Source organism: Brachyhypopomus gauderio, unplaced genomic scaffold, assembly GCF_052324685.1.
Source record: "Brachyhypopomus gauderio isolate BG-103 unplaced genomic scaffold, BGAUD_0.2 sc61, whole genome shotgun sequence".
NCBI classification, from domain to species: Eukaryota; Metazoa; Chordata; class Actinopteri; order Gymnotiformes; family Hypopomidae; genus Brachyhypopomus; species Brachyhypopomus gauderio.
In genome coordinates this window covers 542,752-555,081 of record NW_027506882.1, presented here as the reverse complement: position 1 = coordinate 555,081, position 12,330 = coordinate 542,752, and the positions used below count along the sequence as shown (strand labels likewise).

Below are 12,330 nucleotides of genomic sequence, written 5' to 3'. Positions count from 1 at the left end.
CTCAGAAAAAGGCTAAGGAATTTTTCCCACTATCACCCCTGTTACCCTTCAGAGCTGGCATCATTCCTGGAGTTTTTGCATAGATGTGTCTTTTTTGACTTTTCAAAGTATTTTTTTCTTTTGTAAATTTGAATTAACTGCTGCAGTGACTTTTGGGATAGTTGAGATGTAGTATTAAGTGTGTAAAAATAAAGTAATCGTTAAAGGTTAGTGAACCTAGTATTAATGTGGTCATTTGTTTTTCTTCTATTTCTCAAGGTGTTTTTTCTCCATAAACCCAGAGAAGGGCACTAATGTGGAGAAGACAAACACATCCCGTCTTCCTGTGAACCCTAGAGTGCTTACCTTGATTCAAGAACTTTCGGATCACGAATGCCGTGATGTCTGAATTTGGACTAAACTCTGTTTATGGTACGTGATATGCCACACTCAATTTTTTTTGTTTCAGGTCAACTGCTCAGTTCTTCAAACTTAAAGGATTATTAAGGATGCTATTTTCTGTTGTAACTCACAACACGATCAGGGTGTATCAGCTATTAAGGAAACATGCCAGGGTACCCGCGGGTCCTTAAAAAGTCTTAAAATGTCTTAAATTTAGTTTTACATATTCAAGGTCTAAAAATGTCTTTAAATGTCTGGAATTTTAGGAGGGGAGGCATTAAATAAGTGTGTTGCTCAGTTTTTCTGTTTTATTTTACCGATGTATATCCCACAATAATTATCATTTCCACAACGGCGTATACTCCGCCTGCAAAATGGCAGTAGTACGTCACCTAACAGGTGGAAACAGCAGATGATGCTTTAGCTGCCTAACAAGCTGCTTTTCTTATTTGAGGGCTGCGGCGGGAACAACAATACAAGGATGCAGACATGGGTAAATGTCCATTCAGTGAAGTGGCTGGAGGATGAAAAATATTGTGGTTGGCTGAAACCTTCCAGTGATTTGTATGAGGCGCTATATGAACTTGCCGAAAAACATTCAAACTTGGTACAATGGGGCTGTAAAGCGCTGGATTATCATATGAAATCTGAAAAACACAACCGATATGATGGCACTCGTAATAGTAATATGCATATCGAGTCATTCGCTGCTAACTGCAGTTTAACTGTAAGTGCCAAAAATGATTTGTCTACTGTGTAGTGCGACCAAACGTCCGTATTTCCCGGGACGTATTTCACGTCCTGTCCCGGGTTTTTTTTTAAGTGAGGAAATGTCCTGGTTTTTAAATTACCTTCATTGGCCCATTACTATGTAAATGTACAGGCACTAGGGCACTGCGCACGGCGCTGCATGTGCCGTAATCCCTGAGCCGCGTCAAGCTGCGTTTATACATGACGCGTCGCGACCTATTAAAAAGGTCTTAAAGGTCATTGAATTTGAGATTTAAAAATGTGCAGATACCCTGCATGCTTGCACTGGCAGCTCTTGTTAGCAGAGCTTTAGCCAGTATGTTCTTTTTGGAACTGTGAACTCTGTTGGTCCTTGTTCCTTTAAGGTTTGTCTGGTTATTTTTGTAAACGTAGCAGTTTATCTGCATTTTGGTCTCCTGTTGACCAAATGCTTTCCAACCAGAATGTTTGTGTTTGGTGTTTTACACCAGAATATGGCAATTCACAGATACAGAAATCAGTAGTGAAATCTGTTGTACCCATACTACTGCTTGACACCTGTACACTAAAAGGGTATTTAAGTTAAGAAATATGTTCTTATTTTTCTTCTTTACATATAATATATATATATATACATATATATATATATATATATATATATATATATATATATATATATATATATATATATATATATATATATATATATATATATAAACTTGGCCATTGAAGCATGTTTCAGGCCAAGATGTATGTTTTTTTGTAAGAAGATTAGAGTTCTGCTGTTTATACTTCCTCATTCACATGTCTGTAACTCAGTTTGTAGAGTGATTGAAGACATTTGTTTACTTGTGCAAATTAAGTAATCTTGGATCGACCCGGATGCGAGTGAACGCTGGCATGTTTGTCGCCGCTGCTAACCCGGCTCCCCTTTTTAATCTTTTTAACCTGCTGCTTGTAAAGTATTTTAAGGTCATAATATCACCTGCTATCATGTTGGGAACTGTCTGGACTGGTTATATGTGCCTTGCTCTCCATATTACTTTACTCCTTGTTCATTGTCCAACGTTAGCGAAGCGGCTGTTCTACACCTCAGCTGAGCTCCATAGGCTCCGTCTACATTTGCATGGACCTCCACCATCAGCTCTCTTTGATCACCCAGACATTCTCTATCTGCCCCGTCGGAAATACGTGCAATACCCGTGTGGCACATGGGTATTGCAGGTGGGGCGCAAGCAATTGGAAGAATCTTGATAGCAATCTTGATAGCACTCTTTCTTTTGTTTCTCATGTTAATAATATCACTCAGTCAGCTTATTTCCATCTTTGAAATATAAATCGTCTACGTCCTTCTCTTAATCATCATTCTACTGCTATCTTGGTTCATAGTCTGGTTACTTCTCGTTTAGATTGCTGTAATTCTCTTTTGTTTGGTCTACCTCAGAAAACCCTTCATAAATTACAATTAGTACAAAATTCAGCTGCTCGTATCATTTCACGGACCCCTACAATGCATCATATCACTTCGGTTTTAAAGCAGCTTCATTGGCTTCTCATTTCTCATCACATTAATTATAAAATACTCCTTTTAACTTTCAAAGCTCTCCATAATCTTGCCCCTTTATATCTTTTAGACCTCCTTCATATTGCTACACCAGTTCGCACCCTTAGATCTTGTTCTTCTATCTATCTCACTATTCCACCTGTCCGTCTTGCTACTATGGGGAACAGAGCGTTTAGTTGTGCTGCTCCACGCCTTTGGAACTCACTCCCAGCTGATCTTCGCAACACAGATTCATTACCACATTTTAAAATCAAACTTAAAACTCACTTGTTTAAAGTTGCCTATGACCTGTGAATTCTACTTGCACTGTTTCTTTTTTATTAAAATATGTAAGGTGACCTTGAGTGCCAAGAAAGGCGCCATTAAATAAAATGTATTATTATTATTATTAAATTGATTTTAAAGTGGTTAATTCTTTGACAGTTGTAGAAAAAAAATTATATATTTTTTTATTTTCTGCAGTATCTTTTCAGTTGTCTTTCACCTGTTTTTATTTATTTTGCCAAATGCATTATCACTAATCTGTCTGTGACGGGCAGGGGTGAGCAACGAAAAGGAAGCGATCACGCCAAGTCTCAGGGAAAAAGGATGGTTTAATAGAAAGTGTGCAAACCTAAAACCCGTGCACTATCTCCAAATTAAGGATATAATGACCAGCGGTCAACTGGTACAAAGACAAGACATATATAGGCAAACAAACGACCCTCAGGTGAGACGGATCACGGGCTCCGCCCACCTGAGGGACGCACATGACGTCACCAGACAACAACAACAACAGCCGCTGTGGACGGAGGCGGCCGGTAGGGGGCCGCCTCACCGTGACAGACCCCCCCACCAAGCCGCACTCCCCTCCACTGGGTGTGTGGCACACAGCGGCTGCACACAAAACATGAAGGGACAGGAAGGCAGAGACAGGCAGGAACACACCTCCTGCCGTCCGGGAGCTGAAAGATAAAACACAAAACATTAGGCAGCTCACCTCCCCGGGCGGGACCCTGGACCGACCGGGTCGTTAACAACACAAAACCACGCCCCAGTCGGTCACAGGGCCCTCACGCCCTAACCGGCATTCAGCCGGTAAGCCCCACGGGTGTGAGGACGAGGGCCTACGGCTCCTCTCGTCCCTCGTGTGTGTGTGGGTGTGCAGGCTACCTCTCCAAGGCGTAGCTACTTCACCTCCTGGACCTACCTCCTCCCAGAGCTGACCTCTGCCTTCTGCTAGGGGTCACCCCAGCCTCCTGGGGAGCCAACCCCTCTCGGGGCCTCTCATCTCAAGGTGGACTCCTCCACCCAACCCAGGAGCGCCAGAGACCGAGGCCCAGAGCACCCCCGACGCGGGCTAGGGAGCAGCCCCAAGGGCCTCCTGGTCACCCCGGGCAGGAGGGAGGATCTCCATCCCCAGCAGGAGCTTCTCAGACCGGAGCCCCATGGTCCCCAAACATCCGGGGGGCCCAGCCCTCTAGGGAGGGGCTCTTCACGACCGGGCTCCGGTCACCCCACAACACAAGGGGGCTCCTGCCAGGTGGAGACCCCCACAAGGTCCAGGAACACTGCCAAGGAGAAGCACCTGCACAAAGAACAACCTCACACACACACACACACACACACACACACATATATATACAGGGTTCATACACTTTTTTGACAATCAATTTCCATGACTTTTCCATGACTTTTCCATGACTTTGAGGCAAATTTTAATGACTATACATTCTCTAAACATATGTGTAGACATGAAAAATAAGAAAAAATCCAGGCCAAAATTCCACAGTATATCATAAATTAATGACAAGCCACGTGGTTTAATTGAAAAAATAAACATTTACCGTATTTTCAATATCAATATAAACCGGAGTTACGACCTACTTTTTTTTTTATTTCGCGCGTGCACGGAGGAGCAGTGGCAGCACAGTGGAGTGTTGTGGAGTGTTGTGTACGATAAGCTGAGGCAACACAGGCTCCACTGCAGCCCATCTCGGCAACACGATCGCTCTTTCTCGCGTTGTACGCACGAGGACATCGTTAGTTTTTTTTTCTATACTGTGTTTACGATCAAAACGTATCTAAATCTTTTCAGTCTCTAACTCCATCGTTAACCGTGCACATTTTGCACGCCCCGTGTCCTTGTCTTTCACAAGCCATAGCTTGTATTTGTCCAACTGAAGCAGTCATTGTTTAATCGGCATTTACCAGCATTACGCTGATTTACATCAAAGTACAATCTACAGCTCCGCTTGGAGTCCGACGCTAACGCAGTGAACTAATGTGTGAAGTTACGTTAGCGGTCCGCACAATGAAAAAAATGGCTATATTATATTTATTAATTTTTTCTTCCGGTTATCAGAACAACATACATTTATTGTGTCAAGCAAATTTCCATGACTTTTCCAAAACATTTGAGTATTTTTTATTTTTCCAAAACTTATCCAGGCCTGGAAATTGCTATTTTCAAATTCCATAACTTTTCCAGGTTTTTCATGACCGTACGAACCCTGTATATACAAACACAAAACACAAACGCGCCTTACCCTATTCAGGGCCTCCCTTGGGAGAGACGCCCTCCATGCCACACCCCATGGCACGGGACCACAGCCGGTCCCCCCCAAACACACATTCCGGGGGAGGAGCATGCGTGGAATTACACGCAAACAATCGACAACACACTAGGACAAAACACACACGCAAATACTAGACAAACAAAAAACGGTGTACAAACAGACAGACGGAACCCATCACATGCGTGCTCTGCTTACACAAACACAGTGACGCGCGCCGCTCAGAGCCGCAGTCGCTCCCCACATTAAACACACAACACACGGGGAGCGAGGCGACAGTGACGAGCGGCAACCGCGTCACACATAAAACATTCAACATAGAACATAACGAGCACGCACACTGGTCCACACGTCCGTCAACATGTACACACATTCACAACACACACGAGAGTCTACCAGGCAGACACCCTGGTCCTCGCCGTGTCACATACACACAAGCGCACGACGGAACTCCCGCAACATACAACGGACACGAAGAGCTGTCTCAGGGCAGACTGCCCTGGTCCTCGCCGTGCTACACACACACACACACACAAAACACAAAAGCACGGCGGAGCTCTTCAAACAAAACACCACACAGACAAACACCTACCACGAGACATGACCACGAACGAAGGAGAAAGAAAAAGAGACTCGGTGGCTTCCGAAGGGTGGCTGGTCATTCTGTGACGGGCAGGGGTGAGCAACGAAAAGGAAGCGATCACGCCAAGTCTCAGGGAAAAAGGATGGTTTAATAGAAAGTGTGCAAACCTAAAACCCGTGCACTATCTCCAAATTAAGGATATAATGACCAGCGGTCAACTGGTACAAAGACAAGACATATATAGGCAAACAAACGACCCTCAGGTGAGACGGATCACGGGCTCCGCCCACCTGAGGGACACACATGACGTCACCAGACAACAACAACAACAGCCGCTGTGGACGGAGGCGGCCGGTAGGGGGCCGCCTCACCGTGACACTGTCACTCTAATACATTTGCTGAGCAATTGCATATTGTGGAACTACTGTGAGGTCAATAAAATCGTGGAAAGTAAAGTTATTGGTGGATTTTTTAAGGTATATGTAACTGTTTTCAAATGCTTATTCTGTTTACAGTGTTACATTTTTTTTACATTTCTGGTAAAAATAAAACATCTGTATGAAGGTAGTACACTTCAGGTTTGCAAAAGGCATATTAGTAATTAACAGTACATTTTACAAGAAAAGAAATTGCAATGTTTAGATGTCACTGAAAATTTAGCAAATAATTGACCGATTTAAAATTTCATTATAAACCACGTAGCATTAGCAGGAAAACTTAGTTAAATGACAGTGTTATGGTGAAGCTTTTACAGTTAAAGAATGTTTTTTTTTCCTGTATTATTCAGTGAAATTAAATATGCTATAATGTACAATAAGCGATAAACGCTTGTAAATTATACTAAAAGATTGTCTATTAGCAGCGTGATCATGCTAAATCATCAAAAAAAGGCTGTTCAATTTACTGTACTTAAAAAAAAATAACTTTAATAAGTTTTAAACTGTTGAATATACTGGTTGTTCTGTAAAGCTGTTAACATGTGTGTTGTATATTGTACAGAATTATTCTGGCAACCACAGCTGCCAGATTTTTTTTGTAAAAACAACAATTTTTTTTTTACAGTGTACATGGAGAACAGCACAGCATGGAAAAAAAAACATGTGCCACTTCTAAAGGGGGTGGCAGCTCTAACATCCCTGTTTCTCTGCTGAGTTCGGCATGACCCAGTGAGAGCTAGTGAGTCTGCATTTACTTATTGCAGGCTGCCAACTCTCTGAGCTGAAAGCCATGCATGAGAAATTAGCCCACTGTCTTAATATCTCATCTCCTTGGCAACAGCGATCCTCAGTGAAATGAGGGCTGTCATGCAAGCGCACGCAGAAAAAGGTAACATTTGAAACTGCATCAGCTACTGTACACCCATGTACACACTGCAAATGCATGTTGTTTCTGCAATGCATCATCTATATGAATTAAGTAATGGATACAACACAGCAACCAGGTGGTTAACTGGAACAGAAGATGTTCCAGAATGGAGTTATGAGTGCTGGTGGGTGCTGGATGGCAAGGATGAGCATTCTTTATAGCTCTTCTAGTAAACAAACATGGGAAGAGAGAACAAACCACAGAGACAGAGTAAGACAGATGGAGACAGACTGAGATAAGAGATTGGAGTGTAGGAGAGGAGTGTATGAGAGAATATAGAGAGAATAGCCATCTGTGACCTCTCAATGGGGTCTATGTCCTCCTACTGATTATATCACTGAAACAGCCTCCTACTAACAGTATCATCCAGTGCTTTTTTAGAGCTGTGGTGCACTTCTATAGCACTCACATTTACATACTATAAGAAAGATCAGCACCATAAGAATACAGTAAACTGAATTTTCTGTTGCAAATAGAAATCTATAGGCAAAAAACACTTCTGTTGATAAATAAATAAATACATGTGATTGTCTCATATGCAAAAATTCAACAGAAATTATGGATGTTGCAACTTTCTAGTCCTTTCTAGTCTCGTGTGTGGAACAGCTGGTGCAGGAAACACCACAGGACTCACCGCCACGGCCTCCAGCACTTGTTTAATAGCATCAGCTGCATCTCGCTCGCTGTAATAGCCTTTCTCCACCACCCTGCAAGAAGGAACACCTCAGTGCTGGTCTAAAATTGACTATGTATTGAATTGGAGTGGTGCAGAGGATGAGGTGAAGCAGCAAAGTGATTTTTCCCATTTTTTATTTAGCAACCTTCCTGTGAGCTGGTGAGTCAACCATACCTTGGCACACTGTGAGAGGCGAATGGTAATACTTCTATCAATTGTTCACAAGAGAAGGTTTGTTGGAAAATGACTTATGGTGACAGATATTCTTTAGCTGTGGTTTACTCAGAACACTGAGTAAACTTAGTTTCTGTGGAGTGGCACTTGGCAGGTTTCCATCATTTTGTAAGATATGCTTAAGGCCTTTGTCATTTGGAGAAAGTATAGGCTGCAGAATTGTTCTGTTAAGACATGCAGACAAGTACTTTCAGATAGATATGGGTAAAAGATATGGGTAAAAGTGTTAAGTAAATCATCAAGTGATATCTGCATATCACAGTATAATGCATATTTTATGTAATGCATTTTCAATATGTATAATGCATATTATATGTAAAATGCACACAAAACTGACCCATTAAAACTAATAATTTTAGTCACAGTCTAGGCCGAATCTATGTCAAGGAAAAACTGTTTAAAAATACTATAAATCTAGGCATCTAAGAAACTATGGTTGAAATTATGGTTCAATGAAAAATATTAATACCACCCTCCCCCCCTCCTCCAAAGAGAACTGACCTGTCAAAAAGTTCTCCTCCAGTGACGAGCTCTAGCACAAGACTAATCTCTGCAGGTGTCTCAAAGATCTCCTCCAGCCTGATCTGACATAGAATACAAGACAATGTGAGTGTAAGAGAAAAAGAAAGAGAAATAACATTTAAAAATGAAGAATCTCCAGGTCAAAACAGCTTCATCAATGTTTCCCAAGCCAGTCCTTATAACCCCAGACGAGAGTAATAATCACATTTCTGCTCTGTCCCAGCTCCCGGCATTCTTTACCTAAGCAGTCAGGAGTACAGAACACTGCATGTTTAGAGTACAGAGCTGAAATACGAACTGTTTGCTAGTTATTCAAGCAGACAGTGAGAAACACTGTTCTACACTGTAACCAGAGGTGGGTAGAGTATTCAACAATTTTACTCAAGTAAAAGTACAGTTACTTGAACCAAATGTTACTCAAGTAAAAGTAAAAGTATGCATCCCAAAAATTTACTTGAGTAAAAGTTAAAAAGTACTTTGATTAAAAGCTACTCAAGTAGTGAGTAAATGCATGAGTACTGTCTCATGTCAGTAAATTACATCATAGGAAATTGAATTACGGGAAACAATGACTTTTAATGATAAAAATTATTTATTATAAATAAATATATATATAAATTATTTATTATAATGTATTTTTGTTTGTTCCTAATTATTAGGCCTGTGTAACTTTAATGTGTTCCACAAAGGCACTAACTGATGAGACTGTCAGCCAATACGTGTAGCTACAACTTGACCCCAACTGAAGCAGAACTGTAGCAGACTTAATCATCCTATATTGCTAGTGTGTACACTCAGAGTGTGAACTGGTTTTTAGTATTGCACTGCGTTACGTTTAATAATTACATCATACAAACGTTATGCCTCAGAGATATAGCATTACACATAATTATACATACAGCAAACTTATCGCATCGTGTTTCCTCATATTTGATGTTGAGTTCTTGTAGGCTGAAATTTCCACACGTTTGCAGACACAATTACCATACAAGTACAAGGTTGCAAACTCTCACGCACTGAGCGTGAGACAAACGCATTTGACTGTCTTCACACGCTTACATGCCACACATCAGATTTCTCACGCCGAAAAAAAATAGTTTTTTATATCTGATCCACATCTACGATTCAATGAGTTACTAGTTCGCTCTGGCACCAACCACTGACTATCGATCGATCGCGATATAATACTTAATTTGTGTCCATTTTACACCCCCCCCCCCCCCCCCCCCCCGTCAACAATTTACGTTCACCACCCAAACCCCCACCCCCGTTTAAATCTCACTTGAAAAGTGATCTTGAAAACTTGGCAACCCTGCAGCGCATTATATAACTGTCCTTTTACACGTTTGTAATATAAACATTGGCTGTATGTGAGGTCAGGGATGCTCGGGAGGTTTTTCTGTCACTTTCTTGCTACGGTGGAGAAAGTTTGCGTATGTGATCACGTGATTGACCGGCTTCATTTGATTGGTCACTCATACTCAGATGACGAGACGTTGGTCAGTCTTCTCACTGAAAAGACTAATTATTTACAAAACGAAAGTAATGGTAGCGCGCGGCGCAAATCCGATTATAACGGAGTAAAAGTCGCGTTTTTCTCACCACATATTTACTCAAGTAAAAGTAAATGTCTTTCATATTAAAACTACTCCTACAAGTACATTTTTGTCCAAAAATCTACTTGAGTAAATGTAACGGAGTAAATGTAACGCGTTCCTACCCACCTCTGACTGTAACCCCAAGTACAATACTACAAAGTCACACTTGAAACTAGTTTAACACTGCATGTTAATTTAATACAAGTGATTCTGCCCTGTATAACAATCAGGGGCCTGACATTTAATATAGGGCACTGAAGCTGAGACTGTAGAACTGTAAGTATGGCTCAGCCATGGTCTGGTGGTTAGGGAACTGGTCTTGTGAACGGAGGGTCATGGGTTTTATTCCCAGGCCTGAGGCCATGACTGAGGTGCTCTTAAGCAAGGCACCTAACCCCAACTGCGCCCGGGCTAGGGCTGGCCACCGCTCTGAGCATGTGTGTACCCCAAGTAATTACTAGTGTGTGTGTTATAACTGCACAGATGGGTAAATGTGATGGACAAATCTCGATTTGGTTGAAAATCACAATTGACAAATATGGCATATTACATATGTTCTTTAAACAGGAATGGACCCCAGAGAAACATGCTAAAATGCATTTTACACCTCAACTTACTATATTTGGATGAGAAAGACGTAATAGGACTCCAATTTCTGTCCGTACAATTTTCTTGTCAACCTGTGAGGACAGCAGGCATTATTAGTTCAGCACAGGGTTAGTGAAAACCCAAATTATAGTATGATCACTATCTTAAGAATGGTGAGTGGATTAATTGGACAAATCATGGACTAGCTATGACATGAAATACATCTGAAGATACTTATAATATACTTATAACAAAGACAATAATTTGCCTTATTACGACAAAGATGAATACATCCTACCATACCCATAAAAAAATTCAAATTCAAAATTACAATTATTACATTACTACTACCTATAACCTCAAACAAAGTTATACAACTTATGTGAACCAGCTACACATAATATTATTGTGACGCTGGGAGGCGGCAGACAGAAGAGACACAGATCCGCTGGTTGCGACAGACCTCACTTTTATTTATACAAATATTGCACAATACAGTGCACGTGAAACATGGAACAGACACGGCAACGTGCCACAGGTGAGACGGATAATCACGAGACACACCTGCACCCACAGAGATACACAGACGTAGACGAGTAGACGCAGACGACGTTAACACACGCCCCAAAGGGAGGGTTCGGGGACCGTAATGTGACAGACGCCCCCACCAAGGGCACTACCCATCCCGGGGTGCCAACAAGACCGAGTGCCCCGAACCCACGTGGATGGGCGGATCCGAAGCGCCCAGTCCTGCGTCTGGGAGGTGACCGCCCTCGGTGGAGAGTCCGCCACGAACAGCCTAGAACATCCTCTCTGGGAAGACGGGGGAAAACACGTTAGACACATTAAACGGGACGTTTACGAACACACAAACAGGAACATTAACACACAGAGGCACGAAAGGGAAAAGGAGATTAGGCAGACATACGGGAATACATACGAACACAGGGACAGACACACATGCAACAGGCGCCAAGCTACGAGCCAGGAGGAGGCCGACCAGGGGAGAAAGACCGGGAGCTGCTGGTGCTGCGGTGGGTGGTCCTCCTCCTGCCCTCACTGCAAACCCTCCACCAGGTGCAGCGCGGCCGGTGGACGCGCCAGGTGCAGCACGACTAGTCCCTCCCCTCGGTAGGCTATACGGGAGTCCATCTTCGCCCTGTGATCTCCCTCTGGGCCCGGCAGTGGGAGTGCCTTCTTCCTCCATCGCCTCCTCACTGCCACAGCTCCAGCTCATGGGCTGCCCCGAGCTGCCACCCCGGGAACAGTCCATTTCGCTGACTTCAGAGCGCTCGGGGGATGAGCCCGCCTCTGGACTCCTCCTCCTTTTCACTGTCCTGGCGGAGAGCTCCGAAGGGGGTGGCGTCTCCTCCATGTAGGAGCACCCTTCATCCTCCTCCTCCTCGCCGTAGTCTGTGGCGGGTGTGGAGCACACCGACGGAGGGTAGTCCTCCTCCTCGCCGTAGTCTGTGGCGGGCGTGGAGCACACCGACGGAGGGTGTTTTGGAAATAAAAGGGAGGTTAGAGATGGGGCG

General features: G+C 43.0%; 1 protein-coding gene across 5 annotated transcripts in view; it reads right to left on the bottom strand.

Moving 5' to 3' along the window:
- camk4 (calcium/calmodulin-dependent protein kinase IV) overlaps positions 1-12,330 on the bottom strand; it is a 178,167-nt gene that overhangs the window by 138,974 nt on the left and 26,863 nt on the right. For 4 of the 5 annotated variants that reach the window (XM_076988354.1, XM_076988356.1, XM_076988357.1 and 1 more), the window contains 3 exons: positions 10,825-10,887; positions 8,589-8,671; positions 7,812-7,884 (listed from right to left, as the gene is read on the bottom strand). In XM_076988354.1, coding sequence (XP_076844469.1) covers positions 7,812-7,884; positions 8,589-8,671; positions 10,825-10,887 — 219 coding nt within the window. The remainder of the gene's footprint in view (positions 1-7,811; positions 7,885-8,588; positions 8,672-10,824; positions 10,888-12,330) is intronic. The other variant, XM_076988355.1, reaches the window with a different exon arrangement.